This window comes from Rana temporaria, chromosome 5 (assembly GCF_905171775.1).
Source record: "Rana temporaria chromosome 5, aRanTem1.1, whole genome shotgun sequence".
Taxonomy (NCBI): domain Eukaryota; kingdom Metazoa; phylum Chordata; class Amphibia; order Anura; family Ranidae; genus Rana; species Rana temporaria.
Window position 1 is genome coordinate 174,504,504 of NC_053493.1, and position 19,038 is coordinate 174,523,541.

General features: G+C 42.5%; 1 protein-coding gene across 3 annotated transcripts in view; it reads left to right on the forward strand.

The window, feature by feature from the left end:
- EXOC3 (exocyst complex component 3) overlaps positions 1–19,038 on the forward strand; it is a 385,796-nt gene that overhangs the window by 206,471 nt on the left and 160,287 nt on the right. For all 3 annotated transcript variants that reach the window (XM_040353404.1, XM_040353405.1, XM_040353403.1), the window contains exon 8: positions 7,858–7,968. In XM_040353404.1, the coding sequence (XP_040209338.1) occupies positions 7,858–7,968 (111 nt within the window). The remainder of the gene's footprint in view (positions 1–7,857; positions 7,969–19,038) is intronic.

Genomic DNA, 19,038 nt, shown 5'->3' on the forward strand with positions numbered 1-19,038 from the left:
GTACTTTGCAGATATTTCAACGGAATCGGAAAAGATTACAGTTTGAGTAGAGAAGCCTCGGAGGCAACTATCACAGTAATCCCCAAAGAAGGCAAAGACACCAACAACTGTGCAGGGTATAGACCCATATCCCTGCTAAACGCGGATATTAAGTTGTTCTCCAAAGTACTGGCAGAAAGAATAAAAAGAGAGATGGGTAAATTGATCCACCCAGACCAGACGGGGTTCATCAAAGGGAGAGAAGGAAGAGACAACGGACTCAGAGCCTTGCTGATCCTCCAAAAAATGAAGGAAAATGGGTCCCCAGGTCTATTCCTGTCGATCGACGCCGAGAAGGCATTCGACAGGGTAGACTGGGGACTCATGTTACAAACCTTAGAAAAAATGGGATTTGGCCTGAGGATGCTAGATTGGATTAGAGCCCTATATTGCTCGCCAACGGCAAAAATAAAAGTAAACGGTTGCCTTTCTAAATCATTTACGATGAAGAATGGCACAAGGCAAGGTTGCCCTCTATCCCCACTCCTATTCGTATTATCCCTAGAGCCACTATTGGCTATGGTACGCAAAAACTCAAGCATAGAGGGAGTAAAAGCGGATCAAGAGGAACACAAGCTATCGGCATTCGCGGATGATGTCCTCTTTTACGTCGTGAACCCTATAACATCAATCCCTAAGCTCTTGGATCTATGTGAAGAATATGGAGAAATCTCAAACTTTAAATTAAATCTTTCCAAAACAGAAATCCTAAATGTAAACATTAATAGAACAGAGGAAAGGCTCCTAAGAACGGTGCTCCAACTCCCTTGGGTAAAGGAACTCAAATACCTAGGAGTCCGCCTGGCAAATAAAACCAGGAAAATCTATGAGATCAATTATGGACCTCTATTGGATGAAATAAAGGGTGAAATTAAAAGGGTAAAAAACCGACCAATCTCATGGATCGGGAGAATAAACTTCTGTAAAATGGTCCTATTGCCTAAAATCGTATATAAATTTCAAATGATCCCCATGGCCCTCCCGAAGTCGCTTCTCAATATGTTAAAAAAACTCATTATGAACTACATATGGAATTTCAAGAAGCATAGAATCTCCCTTCAGACTTTAAAACAACCAAAAAATAAGGGGGGACTCGCAGTTCCGGACATAAAAAAATACTATGAAGCAGTGGTGGTATCCCGGGTAGTGGAGTGGGCCAGAGTCAATAAAGAAAAAAGATGGGTCAGTCTAGAAAGCGCACTATCTAAGGTGAAATTAGACACAATAATATGGAATCCCCCTCAATATAGAAAATTTAGCACAAAAATACACGCGATAACAAAAAATGCACTTAGAATTTGGGACACAGTAAATAAAAAAATGGAGAGTAAGTTTAACTCACCTCTTATTGTACTAAAAAATAACGAATACTTTGCACCAGGGAAAACACAAGTGGGAGGAAATTGGATAAAGAATGATTTAGCACGATTAAGAGATATAATTAAAGATGGACACTTGATAATATATTCTGAACTAAAACAGAAAGAAACCTTGATGGATATCAATGAATGGAGATATCAACAACTCAGTCGGTTTATCCAGAAATTACCATCCCCATTGAGAACAGGGGAACAGCTAACAGAAATGGAAAAAATATGTACAATGGAAAACGTCAAAGGTACCATATCAAAAGTATACAGAATATTACTGGAGACCGACGAGAGGGAGTTACCACCATTTATTGAAAAATGGGAAAAGGAACTCAAATCACAGCACGATAGGACCCAACTACAGAAAATGTTGAAACTGACACACTCCTCAGCAGTAGATAGCCAAACGGCAGAAATGAACTATAAATGCATTGCTAGATGGTATATAACTCCGAATAAATTAAGTAAATTTAAAGAGGATCAATCAGAAAACTGCTGGAGGGGCTGCGAGACCCCAGGAACTATGGCACACCTATGGTGGGAATGCCCTAAAATAAAGACATACTGGGAGAAGATCTTGAAGTACATAGAAGAGATAACAAAAAATAAAATAAAAAAAGATCCTTGGACGGTGCTATTCCTCGGAGGTGATGTAGGTATAAGAAGATACAAGGAGTCAATGGTGCCACACTTACTGAACGCTGCTAAAAGGCTAATCCCCAGAAAATGGCAGGAGACAGAATGTCCTATGATTTGGGAGTGGATTGACGCCGTCGAAGAGACATATAAGATGGAAGAATTAAGAAATGGGCTGGAGGGGGATGAAAAAAGTAAAAAATGGGACGAGTGGAGGGTATTTAAGAGGTCATGGAGCTATGCCGAAAACCTGAGGGCCAGCATAGGAGTCCCTGAGGAAATTCAATAAAGTGGCCACATCTGGTGAGGAGGGGGGGGGGTTGGGGGGAGGGCGGAATGGGGGGGGGGGGGGTGGAATAGGGGGGGGGGGAGGCCAGGGAATTTAATTTTTTTTTCTTGTTTGTACTCATGAATAAATTTAACTTAAAAATGTTTAACAAAAAAATTAAGGAAAAAAAAAATAGATAAAAAAATAAAAAAATAAATTTTTAAGAAATAAAAATAAGAAACAAAACAAATAGAAAGAAATGAGTACAAAATAGTCAAAAAAAAAATACACCTTTACTAATGATGTAAAACCAAATAGAGACGCTATGTGGGCCGGAAAAAACGAAAGCTGAGCGCTCAAAAAGAAACTCTATGAGGTGGAACCTGAAGTAAAAGAAGAAAAAAGAAAAAAAAAAAAAAAAAAAGAATGAGCCCTTAATGTTTAATTTTTAATAAACATTAACATGTTCAGTTTATACACGATTTTTGAGTAAAACTGGTGTAATTTCTGAAAAGTTTCAATGTACAAAATATCATCCAATAAAATCGGCTATCGGCAATGAAAAAAACGCCATCAGTGTATCCCTAATCTCCTTGAGCTCTTTGGTCAACTGGATTTTCCCTGGTGGGGTTCATTTGGGGTTACTCACCTTTCCCATATCTTTGAGGATAGTTTAGTGCCTTTTGACACACTTGGACATAAACATGGCATTGAAAATAAATTCTTTTTTAAATATCTCTTACTACGACATGCCGTTCGTGTGCAGTTTGGGTTATTGACCATTGAGCTCACGGAATCTTCTATTGAGGACCTCACCAGTTTAGAGATTATGAAATCTCTAAACTGGTGACAACCTTTTATGGTTGCCTCCAGTTGATGGGGGCCGATTCTTTCCAGAACTCTCATCGCAAATGGCTGTTGATGATGCCTGACCTTTTTGAGGAGGATTGGGAGGAGGCTACTAATATGTGCTTTCAGGATATCATCAGCGCAGTTTGTACATCATCTACACTACACACCAGCTAAGCTGGTTTGGATGGGATTGGGTCAGGATATTGCTTGTTTAGATGTGACTTGATTGCTGCAAATTTTTTTTAATACATTTTGGAACTGCCCTGGACTCTCGTCCTACTGGAAGGATCTGTTTGCCCATAACCTATACCCCGGAAGTTGGAGGGGTTCTCAATGATTATGTTCCTCGTACACATGATGCTAGGACTCTGATACGTATACTGTTTATGCATGTGAAACTATTTTGTTGCATTGGAGGGATGCTGGCTCCCTTTCGGCCCATGCCTTCTTTCATATTGTTCACAGGGTTCTACCCAAATTTAAGTTGATATATAAGAGTAGGGCATGCCCTAAGAAGTTCACGAAAATATGGCAACCATGGTTGGATGTCTCTGAGGACTTCTGGGGGGAGGTCCTATTATCTCAGCTTACTTACTTACTGAGTGAGTGAGTGAGTGAGTGAGTGAGTGAGTGAGTGAGTGACTTGTAAAGCGCAACACATGCAAACTGAATCGCCTCAATAGCTGGCTTCCGCAAATTTAACTTGGGAATACTGATGTGACGGATGGCAACAAATGGGCCAGATAATGTGTTGCGCGAAACTCTCTGCCAAATTGGGGGTCTCTGGGAATGTGACACTAATGGGGGGCTGGTATGAATGTGTGTGTGAATGTTGTTGGGGGTTTCCTTGTTTTTGGCATTGTATCCGATGATCGAATGTTAGTAGATACCTGATCTTATATGCCCTTTAGTGCCTTACGTGCCAGTGATGTGTTTGTCTTTTCTTTGTATCTTATATTGTGAAAATTAAATAAATATCCTTTTAAAGGTTACTTTCCCACATCTCTGGATTTTTTAACCCCTTCCTGCTGAGTGTACACATATATGCATCCTCAGGTTTAGGGGGTTATACCGGGATGATGCCTGCGTTCGGCCTTTCAGGGATAACAATTGATGCATCTAAAAGCCGCTTCGGTTGTTATCTCGAAGGAGCGAGAGGGGACGCCCCCCCCTTCCGCCGCTCTTACTGGGCCTCCGGTCCCACCAGGAGATCCGATCAACAATCCGTCTCTTCCGGCGTCTAGACAGAGTCTGGCACGAAGCCGGAAGCGGCTTTGTGCCAGTCTCCTGTATGTAAGCATGGAAGCGACATCACAACGTCACTTCCGGTTTACACGGCTGCCAATGGCGCCGGATTAAAAATATATACAGTATTTAGAATCGCAGTTTTTCAGCGATATGAATACTTTGAAGTGCAAAGGAGAGATTGGAGGTCTTTTAGACCCCCGATCCCTCCATAAAGAGTATCTGTCACCACCTATTACTGTCACAAGGGATGTTTACATTCCTTGTGACGGCAATAAAAGTGATTCAAATGTTTTTTTGTTTTTTTTAAAGCAATGCAAAAATATAAAAAAAATTATAATTTTTTAAAGCGCCCATGCGAGCTTGCGCAGCAATAAAAAAGGCATACGGAAATCACACATGTGAGGTATCGCCGCGATCCTCAGAGCGAGATCAATAATTCTAGCACTAGACCTCCTCTGTAACTCTTAACATGATAACCGTATTTTTTTTTTTTAAAGCGTCGCCTATGGAGATTTTTAGGTACTGTAGTTTGACACCATTCCACAAGTGCATGTAATTTTAAAGCGTGACATGTTTGGTATCTATTTACTCGGTGTAACATCACCTTTCACATTATACAAAAAAATTGTGCTAACTTTACAGTTTCATTTTTATTTTATTTGTGAAAGTGTCTTTTTACCCAAAAAGTTGCATTTAAAACACTGCTGCACAAATACCGTGTGACATAAAATATTGCAACAATCACCATTTTATTCTCTAGATTCTCTTCTAAAAAAATATATATGATGTTTAGTAATTTTCTAGCCAAAAAGGGGTTAATTTGAAATTGGTGTCTTTGTATAAATGGTCAATGAGTTTGTTTGTTAGCTCTCACATAAATGCAATGAGCAGGCTAGATACTGAGCCATGGGGAGCAGAAAATAACTTTCAGAAGACCTGCGTAACAAGGTACAATGGAACTTTATAAAGATGGAAAAGGATATAAAGAGATATCCAAAGCCTTAACTTTGCCAGTAAGTATTGTTTAATCACTTTTCAGGTAGACCAAGAAAGATTTCAGCCACAACTGCTGGAGGAATTGTTCAGGATACAAAGAAAAACCCACAGGTAACCTCAGGAGAAATGCAGGCAGCTCTGGAAAAATACAGTGCGATTGTTTTTAAGGAGCACAATATGACAATACTTGAGCAAAAATTATAGTTGAGTTGCCAGAAAGAAGCCTTTAATGCGCCAATGCCACAAAAAAGCCCAGTGAGGTATGTCGAGGTATTGTTGGGCATATTGTAGCTGTGCAATATTGGCACAGTAAAGGCTTCTTTCTGAAAGCTAGACCATACAGATCATTTTTGTTAAAGTATCGCCATATTGTGTTCCTTAAAAATAACGACGCCGTTTTTTTCCAGAGCAGCCTGTATTTCTCCTGAGGTTACCTGCGAGTTCTTTCTGTGTTTTTCTTTCTATACATAAGATAAGGGGTGTTTGATCGGGCCTGTGGACAAACATTCTCATTAGGTGGGTAGGTCTAAATAGGTGATAACATTGATGATTCCCCAAGGGCTTAGGGTAAATGATTTGGGGTCCCAGAACATGTTGGTGGTGCAATTCTTAAATAGATGACTCTGATTCTGGAAATACTAAGGAGCGCTTGTAGGTACTTAAAGCTACTTTAAAGTGGTTGTAAACCTCGGACATGGAATTTGAACAAAGCATATCCGTCTGTAGTGTGTACTTGTCTCAATTAATGAGACGCAAATTGTGCCTGCATGTGTCCTTGTTCCTATCAAAAAGCGCTTTTTTAAGAATATCTAATGGGGGGAAAGTTGCATTTTTTTCTCAAAATCATGTTCTGATACTTGCATACCCACTGCAAACAAGCAAGGGGGACTAAGGAGTACATTAATAATATCGCTATTAATTTGGATTCAAATGCTGGTTTTTGGACCAGGCACCCAAGAGATCCTTCATCCAGCTACCCTGCATAGTGTAATAACTGTTTGGGGCTTGCTAGAACACAAAATCATTACGGAGATTAAAGGGGTTGTAAAAGTACAATTCTTTTTTTTTTCCCTAAATAGCAGTAATGTGAGACTTTCTCCCTGGTGTGGAGTGTCGTACTCGCCCCTCCCTTGGACTACAGGAGAGTCAGGACGCCCACTAACACACAGCTCCTTTCTCTATATTCAATGTAGAGAGCGCCCTGACTCTCCTGCAGTCCATGGGAGGGGGCGAGCACGACACTCCACACCAGGGAGTAAGCCTCGCATTACTGTGTGGAGTTAGACAGAAGAACAGGAAGTGAGGATTTCTCAGAAGAAATAAAGGACATTTAAAAGCAAATCCGAAGGGTGAGGTAAGTGAAGGAGGACTGCACTAAGGTAAAGGAAGCTATTTAGGAAAAAAAAATTGTACCTTTACAACCCCTTTAATCTAATTATTTCACTGGCTTGTTCCCTAAAACCTTTAGGCACCAGAGATCAGCCTTTCAAGTATGAAAAGTTGCTATATTGTTTCCTGTTTATATGTTTACCAAGTTTTAGCATTTGCTTGTGACTGCTTGGGCTGATGCTGGCTGCAACCATAGGGTGGTGGTGTGACAAGTCCTCACTATGATCAATGAAGGTTGCCTTGGCACGCATATGTTTTGCTTGCTCCTCTTATTGTGACAGTGTTTTTTTTTTTTTTTATTATTTCCTATCAGTTTAAGAATTAATTTCTGTGTCCCCCAATGAATGCTGTTAAGTAAAATATTTTTTTTCCCTGGTACTTTGGTGTACAAATCTCTCTCCATATTGTTTGTGTCTTTTTATGTTGTTGGCGGTTACTGCAATTTGCTGACTGCTTGCTGCTTTTGAGCATGTGCTATAGATGCAGGAGTATAGATATGGCTGCTGTCTTGCTTTGCCCAGTGTCAAATCTTTTTCGGGTGGTGGCTTTATTTCATTGGTTGAGAATTGAATTCCAATGTCCCCCAAAAAGCTACTGGAGAAAATAATTTTATTGTGGGTGCAAATAATCTTATTGCTATTATGGCCATTGGGAAGATTCCAGGCATCTCTTTTTTCAAAGTGAACACAAAGCAAGTGAAATTAAATCTCCTCAAATATGGACGCTGACAACAAATAAATACTAACAGAGATTTCACCCTTTCCTTTTTTTTCCCAAAACAAATGGAAGGAGTAAATGTGTTTTTTTTTTTTGGGGCGTTCCACTCTGAATCTTAACTTGCATAGACATCGATATATTTTTAAGTGAATAAGAAAATAAGAACACTAGACTGATCACTTGCTGTCCACTTGCTTTCAGCATTCTCGTGATAAATGTATATTCCTGTTTGGTTAAGGATTTTAATACGTGTGTGAGCTTGATTGGCAATTTCTTTTTTTCAGTCTGCCTTAATGTCATGTTTTCCTTATAATTGTCAAAAAAAACTGTTGTTGCCCACAGATACCGTGAACAAGCGCAGCTCTATAAGGAAGAACACCTGAAAAACCGACAACTTCCTGCATGCTACGTTCAGTATATGATCGCCATCATTAACAACTGCCAAACCTTTAAGTAAGTAGCATTAGAGGTATAATTTGCATTGTTATTGAGAACAACACTCAAAAAATATGAAACGCTTACTGACAATACATTATTTAAGGAACACTATTGTACAGTTTTCATTTACAGATACAGTTAGAATACTGTTTGAAATTGGTATTAACCTTTTTAAATCTAGATTTAAACAAATTTGTTCTGAAACTGGTAGAGTTGCTTATTTAACATATCCCGCCTGGCCAATAGCAGATTGACGGCCGGGCGGGGGTCTCTCCCTTCCTGACTGGACTTCATATGATGTGCTTTAGGATGCACCGCTAATGCGGGTATTAAGACAATTGTTAATGAGTGTCCCTAGGATCAGAGTAAACCGCAAATGAAATTGGCTGTTTACCACGTGTTTCACTGTGTCTAATCACAGCCAGTCACAACTGTAATTACACAACGGTTACTCTCTGTTCCCAGATTCCCCCCCCCCCCCTCGAATAAAGAGAACCTGACAGATCAGCCCATTAGTGATCTGTCATATAGTCCATCAGTGGATCTGTCAGGACAACTCCTTAGTGACGCAATCAGCGGACCTGTCGCACAGCCCCGCCGGCGGACCTGTCCCTGCTGCCCGTCTGCAATCTACCCTTCGCAGCTTCACATCAGCCGCCCTGTCCAAAAGATATTTTACACCCGAGGAGGCATATACAATCCTTGCCTTGTCAGTTGATGAGAGCAGCTATCACCATTCTATTATGATTCGGAATGTGAGCCAGTAGCGAGCAGTAGATGCAGGACCGAATTGGAGGAGGAAACAGCCTCTCCCAAAAGTATAAGAATAACAAGATCAGGAAACTTGCCTACCACCAGCAGCGCCAAACACCCCAAGGGGCGCTAGATCCCAGGAAGAAAGGACCATGAAGTAAATTATGCAATAATATTTATTCTAGTATAACCTACAGTTGCCACAAAAAGTATGTGAACCCTTTTGGAATGATATGGATTTCTGCACAAACTGGTCATAACAGTAGACAATCACATCAAACATACAGTAATGAAAAAACTCTTAAATGTCCCAGAGTCCAGTATACTACTGTATATGTAGTGCATATAGGAAACAATAATGGTGCAGGAAAACGAGATGTAGTTGATCACAATAGTTCTTAACCAGTGCTCCTTTCACTGTAATGAAAAAAGTAATGAAAGAACTCTTAAATGTCCCAGAGTCCAGTATACTACTGTATATGTAGTACATATAGAAAATAATGGTGCAGGAAAACAAGATGTAGTTGATCACAATAGTTCTTAACCAGTGCTCCTTTCACCAGGGGGTAGTCACCACGTGGGGGGATATTCTCCCCTTTTGGGGATGCACTCACCAAAATGTGAAATTAAATCAGCATGGAACCATCATCTACATCTGTCATGAATATTGCACTCTCCACCACTTGCTTTCACGTGTTGAGTCAAAGCCACAATTCCATCTAAGGAAATAAAATTCATATAGTGCAGTACCGTTTAAAAAGTTTATTAAAAACCCCACCAGTACCCCTTATACAAATATGCGTACCCCAAGAAAAAAGATCTCAAGCATGTAATGTGTTACTTGTGCCTGTGTTTGCTCTGATGCCAGTACGTCTGCAGACTTCCTTGTTCCTGGTCCTTGGAACGCTCACAATGCTTCCGGTCGTGCGATAGGAGTCACGCCCTGACGCGTTTCATCATTGGCAGACTTTGTCTGAGGGCATGACTCTACGTATCCACGGCCTGTTATATATGCCCGCATGTATCGCTCCTCCCGCCCACTAGCTGACGCCAGTAACGTTCGCGTCATTCTGGCACAGGCGCACTCGCCAGAGTCCGTATACTGGACTCTGGGACATTTAAGAGTTTTTTCATTACTGTATGTTTCGTGTTTTATGTATTTTAAGCAGCTTTTATTCGTATGTTCACACTCACATCCTGTTGCCAATTATCTTCATTGCTTACACTTGAGCGCTGAGCAGTGCTAATTTGTAGGTAGGGCGACACAAGCACTTTTTTTGAATAGACAATCACAGTCTGCTTAAACTAATAACACACAAATAATTAAAAGTTACCATGTTTTTATTGAACACACCATGTAAGCATTCACAGTGCAAAAGTATGTGACCCTTGGATTTAATAACTGGTTGAACCTCCTTTGGCTGCAATAACTTCAACCAAACGTTTCCTGTAGTTGCAGATCAGACGTGCACAACGGTCAGGAGTAATTCTTGACCATTCCTCCTTACAGAACTGTTTTAGTTCAGCAATATTCTTCGGATGTCTGGTGTGAATCGCTTTCTTGAGGTCATGCCACAGCATCTCAATCGGGTTGAGGTCAGGACTCTGACTGGGCCACTCCAGAAGGCGTATTTTCTTCTGTTTAAGCCATTCTGTTGTTGATTTACTTCTATGCTTTGGGTCGTTGTCCTGTTGCAACACCCATCTTCTGTTGAGCTTCAGCTGGTGGACAGATGGCCTTAAGTTCTCCTGCAAAATGTCTTGATAAACTTGGGAATTAATTTTTCCTTTGATGATAGCAATCCATCCAGGCCCTGATGCAGCAAAGCAGCCCTAAACCATGATGCCCCCACCACCATACTTCACAGTTGGATGAGGTTTTTATGTTGGTGTGCTGTGCCTTTTTTCACCACATATAGTGTTGTGTGTTTTTTCCAAACAACTCAACTTTGGTTTCATCTGTCCACAGAATATTTTGCCAGTACTGCTGTGGAACATCCAGGTGCTCTTGTGCAAACTGTAAACGTGCAGCAATGTTTTTTTGGACAGCAGTGGCTTCCTCTGTGATATCCTCCCATGAAATCCATTTTTGTTTAGTGTTTTACGTATCATAGATTCGCTAACAGGGATGTTGGCATATGCCAGAGACTGTTGTAAGTCTTTAGCTGACACTCTAGGATTCTTCTTCACCTCATTGGGCAGTCTGCGCTGTGCTCTTGCAGTCATCTTTACAGGACGGCCACTCCTAGGGAGAGTAGCAGCAGTGCTGAACTTTCTCCATGTATAGACAATTTGTCCTACTGTGGACTGATAAACAGCAAGGCTTTTGGAGATAGTTTACTTTTATAACCCTTTCCAGCTTCATGCAAGTCAACAATTCTTAATTATAGGTCTTCTGAGAGCTCTTTTGTGCGAGGCATCATTCACATCAGGCAATGCTTCTTGTGAAAAGCAAACCCAGAACTGGTGTGTGTTTTTTATAGGGCAGGGCAGCTGTAACCAACACCGCCAATCTCATCTCATTGATTGGACTCCAGTTGGCTGACACCTCACTCCAATTAGCTCTTGGAGATGTCATTAGTCTAGGGGTTCACATACTTTTCGACCTGCACTGTGAATGTTTACATGGTGTGTTCAATAAAAACATAGTAACATTTAATTATTTGTGTGTTATTAGTTTAAGCAGACTGTGATTGTCTATTGTTGTGACTTAGATGAAGATCAGATCACATTTTATGACCAATTTGTGCAGAAATCCATATCATTCCAAAAGGATTCACATACTTTTTGTGGCAACTGTATATAACTATTGCATATATGTATTAACTTGCCTATCCCTTTAATTGGCTAGTCTAAAGAGTCGGATAAGCACAATGATAAAACAAACACATCTGCTTAGTAAACAAGGTTACATTTATTTCCCAAGAAAATAGGAATATACTAAACGGCAGATATCCACAACATATAACAACAATCATCAAAGATACTTATTACATCCTCTAGAATAGACTCATTGGCTGGTCTCCAGATGTTAAAACGAGAGCTCTCTGTTTGAAACAGCCCTTTTTACAAACCTCATCCAAACCCCCTCCCATTGCCAGCCCAACTTGGTTTTGGACGAATCAGAGGGTTCCTGGGGCATTCCCTCTCAACAGATTATATTACTGACCATCCTGCTGTAATTTGGCCTCTGGGGGCAGTATTGCCCATATCGTCTCCAATAGCTTGTTGGTCTTTGATCTTTGTCACCAATTATTTTGGAAGTCACAGCTCTCTTTGAAGCTTGCTTGCAGAGTGGACAGATTGGAGCCGGCAATGTCATGTAAAGTTGGAGGCTTAATTGATTACATCCCAACTTGGGAGCCAAATGTCAGTCCTACAGAGAGTGAAAATATCTTTATTCTTTAAAACCATGGCAACCGGGCTGATCTTTGGAGAATAGGAAATGGATATGTAGAAAATCCAGAAATATGACATCGGATCATGTTGCCTTCCAACATATGCCTAAAGGGCACATATCACTCTTCTTCAGACACGGCTCCTATTGAACAGTCCATAAATGTCTTAACATGTGTCGCTTCCCAACATGTGTTTCCAAACCAGTACCTATGGAACAGTCCTTAACTGTCTTTCAACATGTGCTTCAGAATCAAGCTCCTATGGAACAGCCCATAACGTTCTTAAAATGTTGTGGTTCCCCGCATGTGCCACTTCGTTACTGGGTGACACACCAACATCACTCTTCCGTGACAGCTTCCATGTCATTCTGTGTCTTCTGTATCTTCTCCTTTCTGATATTTTCAGGATGGGGTGCAGTACAGGCAAAGGGTGTCCATTCACCAGCACACACTCAGAGCAACATATCAACCAGCTTTCAGATACAGAATCTCGAGGAGGGCCTTTCACCCATATTGCTAGCCTAAAATACACCTTTATCACACTATACTATAATATAAATCAACCCATTACCACGATATATACATATAACCCATCAAATTACGCATTCCATTCCCAACCTCCTATAACTCTTTAATGCAGATACGGGTTGGAATTAGGCAGGTTTGTTCACAATGACCTTTCCTACCGCAATTCTGGCACGTCAGCAGTATTTCAGGGCTCTGAATTGGCAGCAAAGCCTCTAACTTGTATGAAGAGACCTTACCGCCAATCCGTCCCTCAACTTGCATTGATAAATGCAAGACTTTCCTATATAAATGTTGAGTCCAACAATGCATACCATCTTGAACCAATGACAAAACTGCAGCAATAATGAGTAATACTACAACGGGATGTATCAAATAATTCAAAATACTGTTTTCCTTACTAGAATGTTCGAATATTACCTCCCACCAAGACCCTCCCACATCATTTTCTAGTTGATGCACTACCTTTTTTATTTCATTCTGATCATGGTAGATGGCTATAGTAGCATTAGCTCTCTTGCTGCAGCATTCTCATTAGGCTCTCATCTCTATCCCAATCTGTTAACCATTCCTGTATCTTCTTTCCCTTACCAAGGTTCAGGGCTTTCAGATTAACAGGGCGGTTATGGTTGACATCCACAGACAGATCGCTAATATGCGGTACCACATAATTCCATTCTTGTGTCTCGATTTCAGAGACACCACCAAGGGTACGCCATGCTCCTCTAGCTATTGTCAGGTTCACAGAACAGCCTAGTTTCACGACTATTGTTGCATTAGTATCCTTTAGGACAAAGAAACAAACTCTCCTATGTCCCAAATAATACACCGGTCTTCCCTTCCCGGCAATGTTCTCCCCATCCAGAACACAGAGGGAGGCATCTTCCCAACATTTACCACTGTGTATTGACCTGGCATACAAAGGACATCATGGTCATGCCTCCTAAAGAGGGAAATATCAACCTGCCTCCAGCTCCAATCCTCTCTGATCACATATGGGTAATTTAGCCTCAGATGCAGCAAAGTAGAATCCCCAGTAATCAAGCCCATTGATACCACCGAATACACAGACTCAGCACTTCTGTATATGAGATCAATGAGGAAGCATAGCATCTCTCATAATCCAAATTAGTACAGCCCATCAAGGCATTCGGCCACCACCTTGGATTAGTGTAAGAGATGTGCTTTGGTAAGATCTTACTGAGCTGTGATGCAAACTCATAAGGCCACTGCCCCTCATACAGGGACTGTACAATCCGCTTGATGTTGGTTGATAATTCCACCTGCTCCTGCGTGCACGCCAGAGCCCATGACATATTTTTGCCCTGTATCACCACCAGTGTTGTAAGTAACGACGTTAAAATAAACGCTGTTACCAAACGATACCCCTTTTGAGGGTAACAAGTAATCTACCAGATTACTCTTCCCCTCGCAGTAACGCCGTTCCCATTACTTGGGCGGCATTACTGCAATTACACCTACCTGTGTCAGCCGGACTCAGCCGTCGGCCATCCATTATTAAAAAAGCACGCCGCCTCCTCTGACTGTTCCGTGATAGGCGGAACACTAATTTTCCCAGCAGAGCCTATGTTTAGTGTTCAGCCTATCACGGATGCCTTCTCATCCTCGGACGAGAGGACATCCGTGATAGGTGGAACACTGAACAGAGGCTCTGCTGGGAAAATTACTGCCTATCACGGAACAGCCTGAGGAGGAGGCGCGGCCTTTGAATAATGGATGGCCGCCGTCTGACATCTCAGCAAACAGGAGAAGGTAGGGAGATTGTCAAAGTGGCACAGTGAGGCATGTTCAAGATGGCACAGTGAGTCTGTATCATGCCTCACTGTGCCATGCCTCACTGTGCCATCTGTAACATGCCTCACTGTGCCATCTGTAACTTAAGAATCTTCTATCAACTAATCGGCTGAGAGACGGACTGGATATATAGATCCTTGTAGTCTACTTAGTTCAGTCAAACGAGCGTGAGCACACCTTTGCAAAGAGGCTGGGTCTGCCACGACATACCCCATGACTCCTGGGGTGGCCAGTGAGCTTTCCTCTCCGAGGTCCACATATGACTGAGCTGTGGTGTTGTCTCACTCAAAGTGGACCGGGCCAACAGCTACCTCCATTGCGGTTGTAGGCCTGTCAGGAATGCGTCAGCGAGTCCTCGCTTGAACGGGTAAGTACAGTCCCTCTCGCTTAGGTGGGTTGGTACGGCTGGGCATTCCTGGGGTTCGGGGGTCCTCCTATCCTCCCTTCCCTGCTCCTTTTCCCTCTGCTGCATTGCTAACATTGCTGTTGTTGGGGGGGCCTTACTGAGGGGACTGTGGTGCGTCTTGCCTGCGTTTTCTGTGCTGGGGGTACTTTTACTGTATGGGGTTTTTACACTTTTTAGCCTAAGATAGGCTTTCCCTGTTTAAATGCGGCGTTTTGCCTGCGCCATTTTTTAGGTGGTTTTCAATTACAATGAAAACTCCTATTGGTGGCCATTTTGTCATAGGTGCAGCTTATATTGCGGTTGGCCATTTTACTGTGTCCGTGTTCTGAACGCTCGGCAGCCATCTTTGATGAATCTTGGACTCTAGTGCTGGTTCCTACGGCGCACACGGGTCTCTTCACAGATACTTTGCAGATACCTCACAGATACCTCACGTTTTTTTCCTCTCCACATGCTGTGTACTGAGGACGGGCGGCGGCGCTGTGCAGTCTCCTCCTGTGGTCAGTCCCCTGGGTAACCCCCTGGTCAGCGTAGCAAGAGGGCGGGTGTCATTATAGTCTGAATAGGGCCCTAGGAGCTTCTGTTTTTTTGGAGTCAGTATCTGGGTTCTTCTTCCCCAAACATGCCTAAGGTGGCAGCTGGTGCTAGCACCTGGGATTCCCACAGACACTTTCTTGTTAGTCCTGGACACTTTTGTTGCCAGGGTGGGAGCGGAGTGCAGACGCAAGGGGGGTAAAAAGTGCCCCCTCCCCCCGATATCCCCTGGGGAATGCTCTGTATCCAACCGGGACCTAGCTGCGGCTCAGGTTCGCGGTTCTGTTTTATCTGGAGCCGTGGACCAGGTACTTGGGTCGGTGCATGACAAGGCACTTGTTGGTGCGTTTCTCAATGCAGTAAGGGACTCCCTTAAGCTGGATAGTGCAGCTGGGCTTCCGCTGAAGGCTCGGTCTTTTTTGGGTCACACAAATCAGACCGCTCTGTGCAGGTTTTTTCTGATGTGCCCTTCTTTGATAATTTCATGGATGCGGAATGGGAAGAGCCGCAGAAAGCTTTTATAGTCCCTCACCGCCTGGCGGTTCGGTACCCCTTTTGAGGAGAGCCTTTTAAAAAAAATAAAAGTGGGCTTCGTCTTCGGGGGTGGACCCTCCGCTTGCCACGGTGTATACCCACTCTCCCTAATGCAGGAACCCCTGCTTGTATGGATCTAAATGATAGGAGATCCGAATCACTGACCCGTTCCAAGTTTACCATGCTGGGGTCTGCCTTGCGGGCTATTGGGGCCACTGCTCTGGGGTCTCAGTCACTCACTGATTGAGCATTTTGCACCAGACTGTGGAGGAGCGCCGACTCTCTCCCGAAGTTATTAGGCTAGCGGACCAGCTGGTCCAGGGCCTTGTATATGTCTGGGATGCTTCACTGGATACCGCTCCCTTCATATCCAGGGCTTCTGTTTCAGCGGCGACACCCGCCAGGAATATGTCCAACTTTTTATTCATAGTCATGTTAAAGTCTCCCGCCACTATAACGGGCACTCCCGACTTGTCCATAACACTCCATTAAGTCCCACAGGATTTTTGTGCTAAACGGAGGGGGGGGGGGGGATTTATACATGAGCCACTACATATTCTTTTGTCTCTATCCAGCAATAAAGAAACACGTAACACCCTTTGGGATCCACCTTACTCTGTCTGCAGGAGAACACCATTCCAGGGTCTATCAGTATGCTCACCCCTCTAAAATATGAGGTGTGAGTGGGTTGGTATTGCCTATGTTTTAATACATTAATGGTTTATTTTTCCAAGTGTGTCTCCTGCAGACACAGCATCTTTATGTTACCCATTTCAACCATTGAAAAAATCGCCTGTCTTTTGGCTGGATCTTTTACCCCTCGAACATTCCATCATCTATTAAAAAGCAAACACGTGCCAAGGAGGTTGCAGCGAGAGAAGAGGTGAAATGATCAGAGATGAGCTGGAAAACCCAACCATAGAGAAACATAAGGAATGGTTAGTGAAACAGGAAGAGTATAAAAAATTAGCAATAAAAAAAGCATAAAATAAAAAGCTATTTCAAAAACAGATTTTTTTGGGGAGGGTGAGAGAGTGGAGAGAATTCTGGCTCTAATTTTTTTTTTCACAAGAAAGAATTCTGGCTCTAATTGCTAGGGCCAGTGCCCCCCTATCTGTCATCCCAGTGGTCTGTGATGAGGAAGGGGAAATTAGGAGAAGAACCCCGGAAATAACAGAGGTTTTTAAAAAGTATTACCATGTATAGTAGTACACCACATAGCAATGTAGAACGTGAGATGGAAACCTTTTTTGAAGGGCTGCAGATTCCCCGGTTGGCAGAGGAAGACAAAGAGGGATTGGAGGCACCACTTACGCTGGAAGAGTTAGAGTTGGCAATTGTGGACATGGCAAACCAAAAGGCCCCAGGGCCGGATGGGTTGCCAATAGAAATATATAAAACTTACAGTGAGATGCTGCTTCCAAAACTTCTAGAGGTATTTAATTGGTCAGCTGAGGTAGGGAAGTTAGCTGTGTCTATGACAGAAGCAACAATCATTGTATTGTTAAAAGAGGGGAAAAACCAGCTTGAGACATCCTCATACAGGCCAATATCTCTTCTATGTGCAGATGTAAAGATCCTGGCCAAAATATTGGCAATGAGGTTAAATAAAATAGTTTAGAAACTGGTACATCCGGACTAAACTGGATGCATTCCAGGTAGGTCCACTAGTATTAATATAAGAAGAACATATTTAAATATCCAGTTGCCAACAGAAGAAGAGGGGTCAAGAGCTATTTTTTCCTTAGACTCAACTAAGGCGTTTGACAGTCTTGAGTGGCACTACTTATGGAAAGTACTGGCAGCATTTCGGTTTGGTCCTAATTTTAACAATGGATTTAAATATTGTATGAAAGTCCCAGGGCGAAAGTAAGGATACATGGTAAATGTTCGGACTGGTTCCAGCTGGCAAGGGGGACAAGGCAGGGGTGTCCGTTTTCGCCCTTGCAATGGAGCCCCTAGCCATCGCCATAAGGGCATCCCCGGAAGTACAGGGTTTTAAGAGGAGGTTGGGGGAAGAGAAGGTCGCAATGTATGTGGATGACGTACTACTTTTTTAAGGGACACACAGTCCTCATTGGAGACAGCAATGGGCATATTAGGGGCATTTGGTAAATTTTCGGGCCTGACAATTAATTATGACAAATCGACACCTTTGCCGATAGACCCATTGTCACGGCAGATAGATCAAGTTAAAGTGGTGAGCCAAATTAGATACTTGGGAATAAATATAACAAGGGATCTAGGACAGTATATAGCCGGAAATTTAGTACCACTAATGACAAAAGTGCCGAGTTTGGAACTGGCTTCCACTCTGTGGCTGGCCGGTGTAACTTGGTTGAAATGGTTTGGATGCCGCAAATTTTGTGTGTTCTCCACAATTCCCCAGTATGGATTCCAAGACAGTGGTTCAAAAAACTAGACAGGGTGTTCAGGGAACTGATCTGGAGAAATGGAGCAGCAAGGATCCGCCTCCAAACCCTACAGCAACCAAAAGAGAAGGGGTGTTTGGCACTTCCGAATCCAAGACACTACTTTTTAGCCATTAAAATGCAGCATATGCGGGGTAGTAATCTATCAGTAGGAAGAGAATCTGTGAAGGGGTTAATTTTGAATGACACTAGTCACGATACAGAAGTAGAGGCAGACTATTTTTTTCTCTAGGTGTCCCACAGCTCAATTGATGGTAAAATGTTGGGAAAATGTCAAGAAAATCTTGGGATACAGTGGATTCTCTGCATTTTCTCCCATATGGGATAATAACAATTTGAAGGAACTTATAGTTATGGGGAAAATTGAGGAATGGGACAGACCTCCTGGCACAACTTTTTAAAGCAGGGAGTATAAAATCATTCCAAGAGATAAGGGAAGAGTATGCAGTTTTGAATAGATCTTTCTATAGATACCTGCAAATCAGGCACGCTCTGAATGCAGTTTGGACAGGGACCACCAACATGGAACGATATGCCCCTTCTTTGTAAATTGGTAAATGCAGAGGCCTCCAGAGGGTTGATATCAGATATGTACAGAAACTTAGAAGAGGTGGATCAGGGAGAAGAATCCTTTATTACAAATAAGGATAAATGGGAGAAAGTCATTATCTCCTTCCCAAATGGTGTC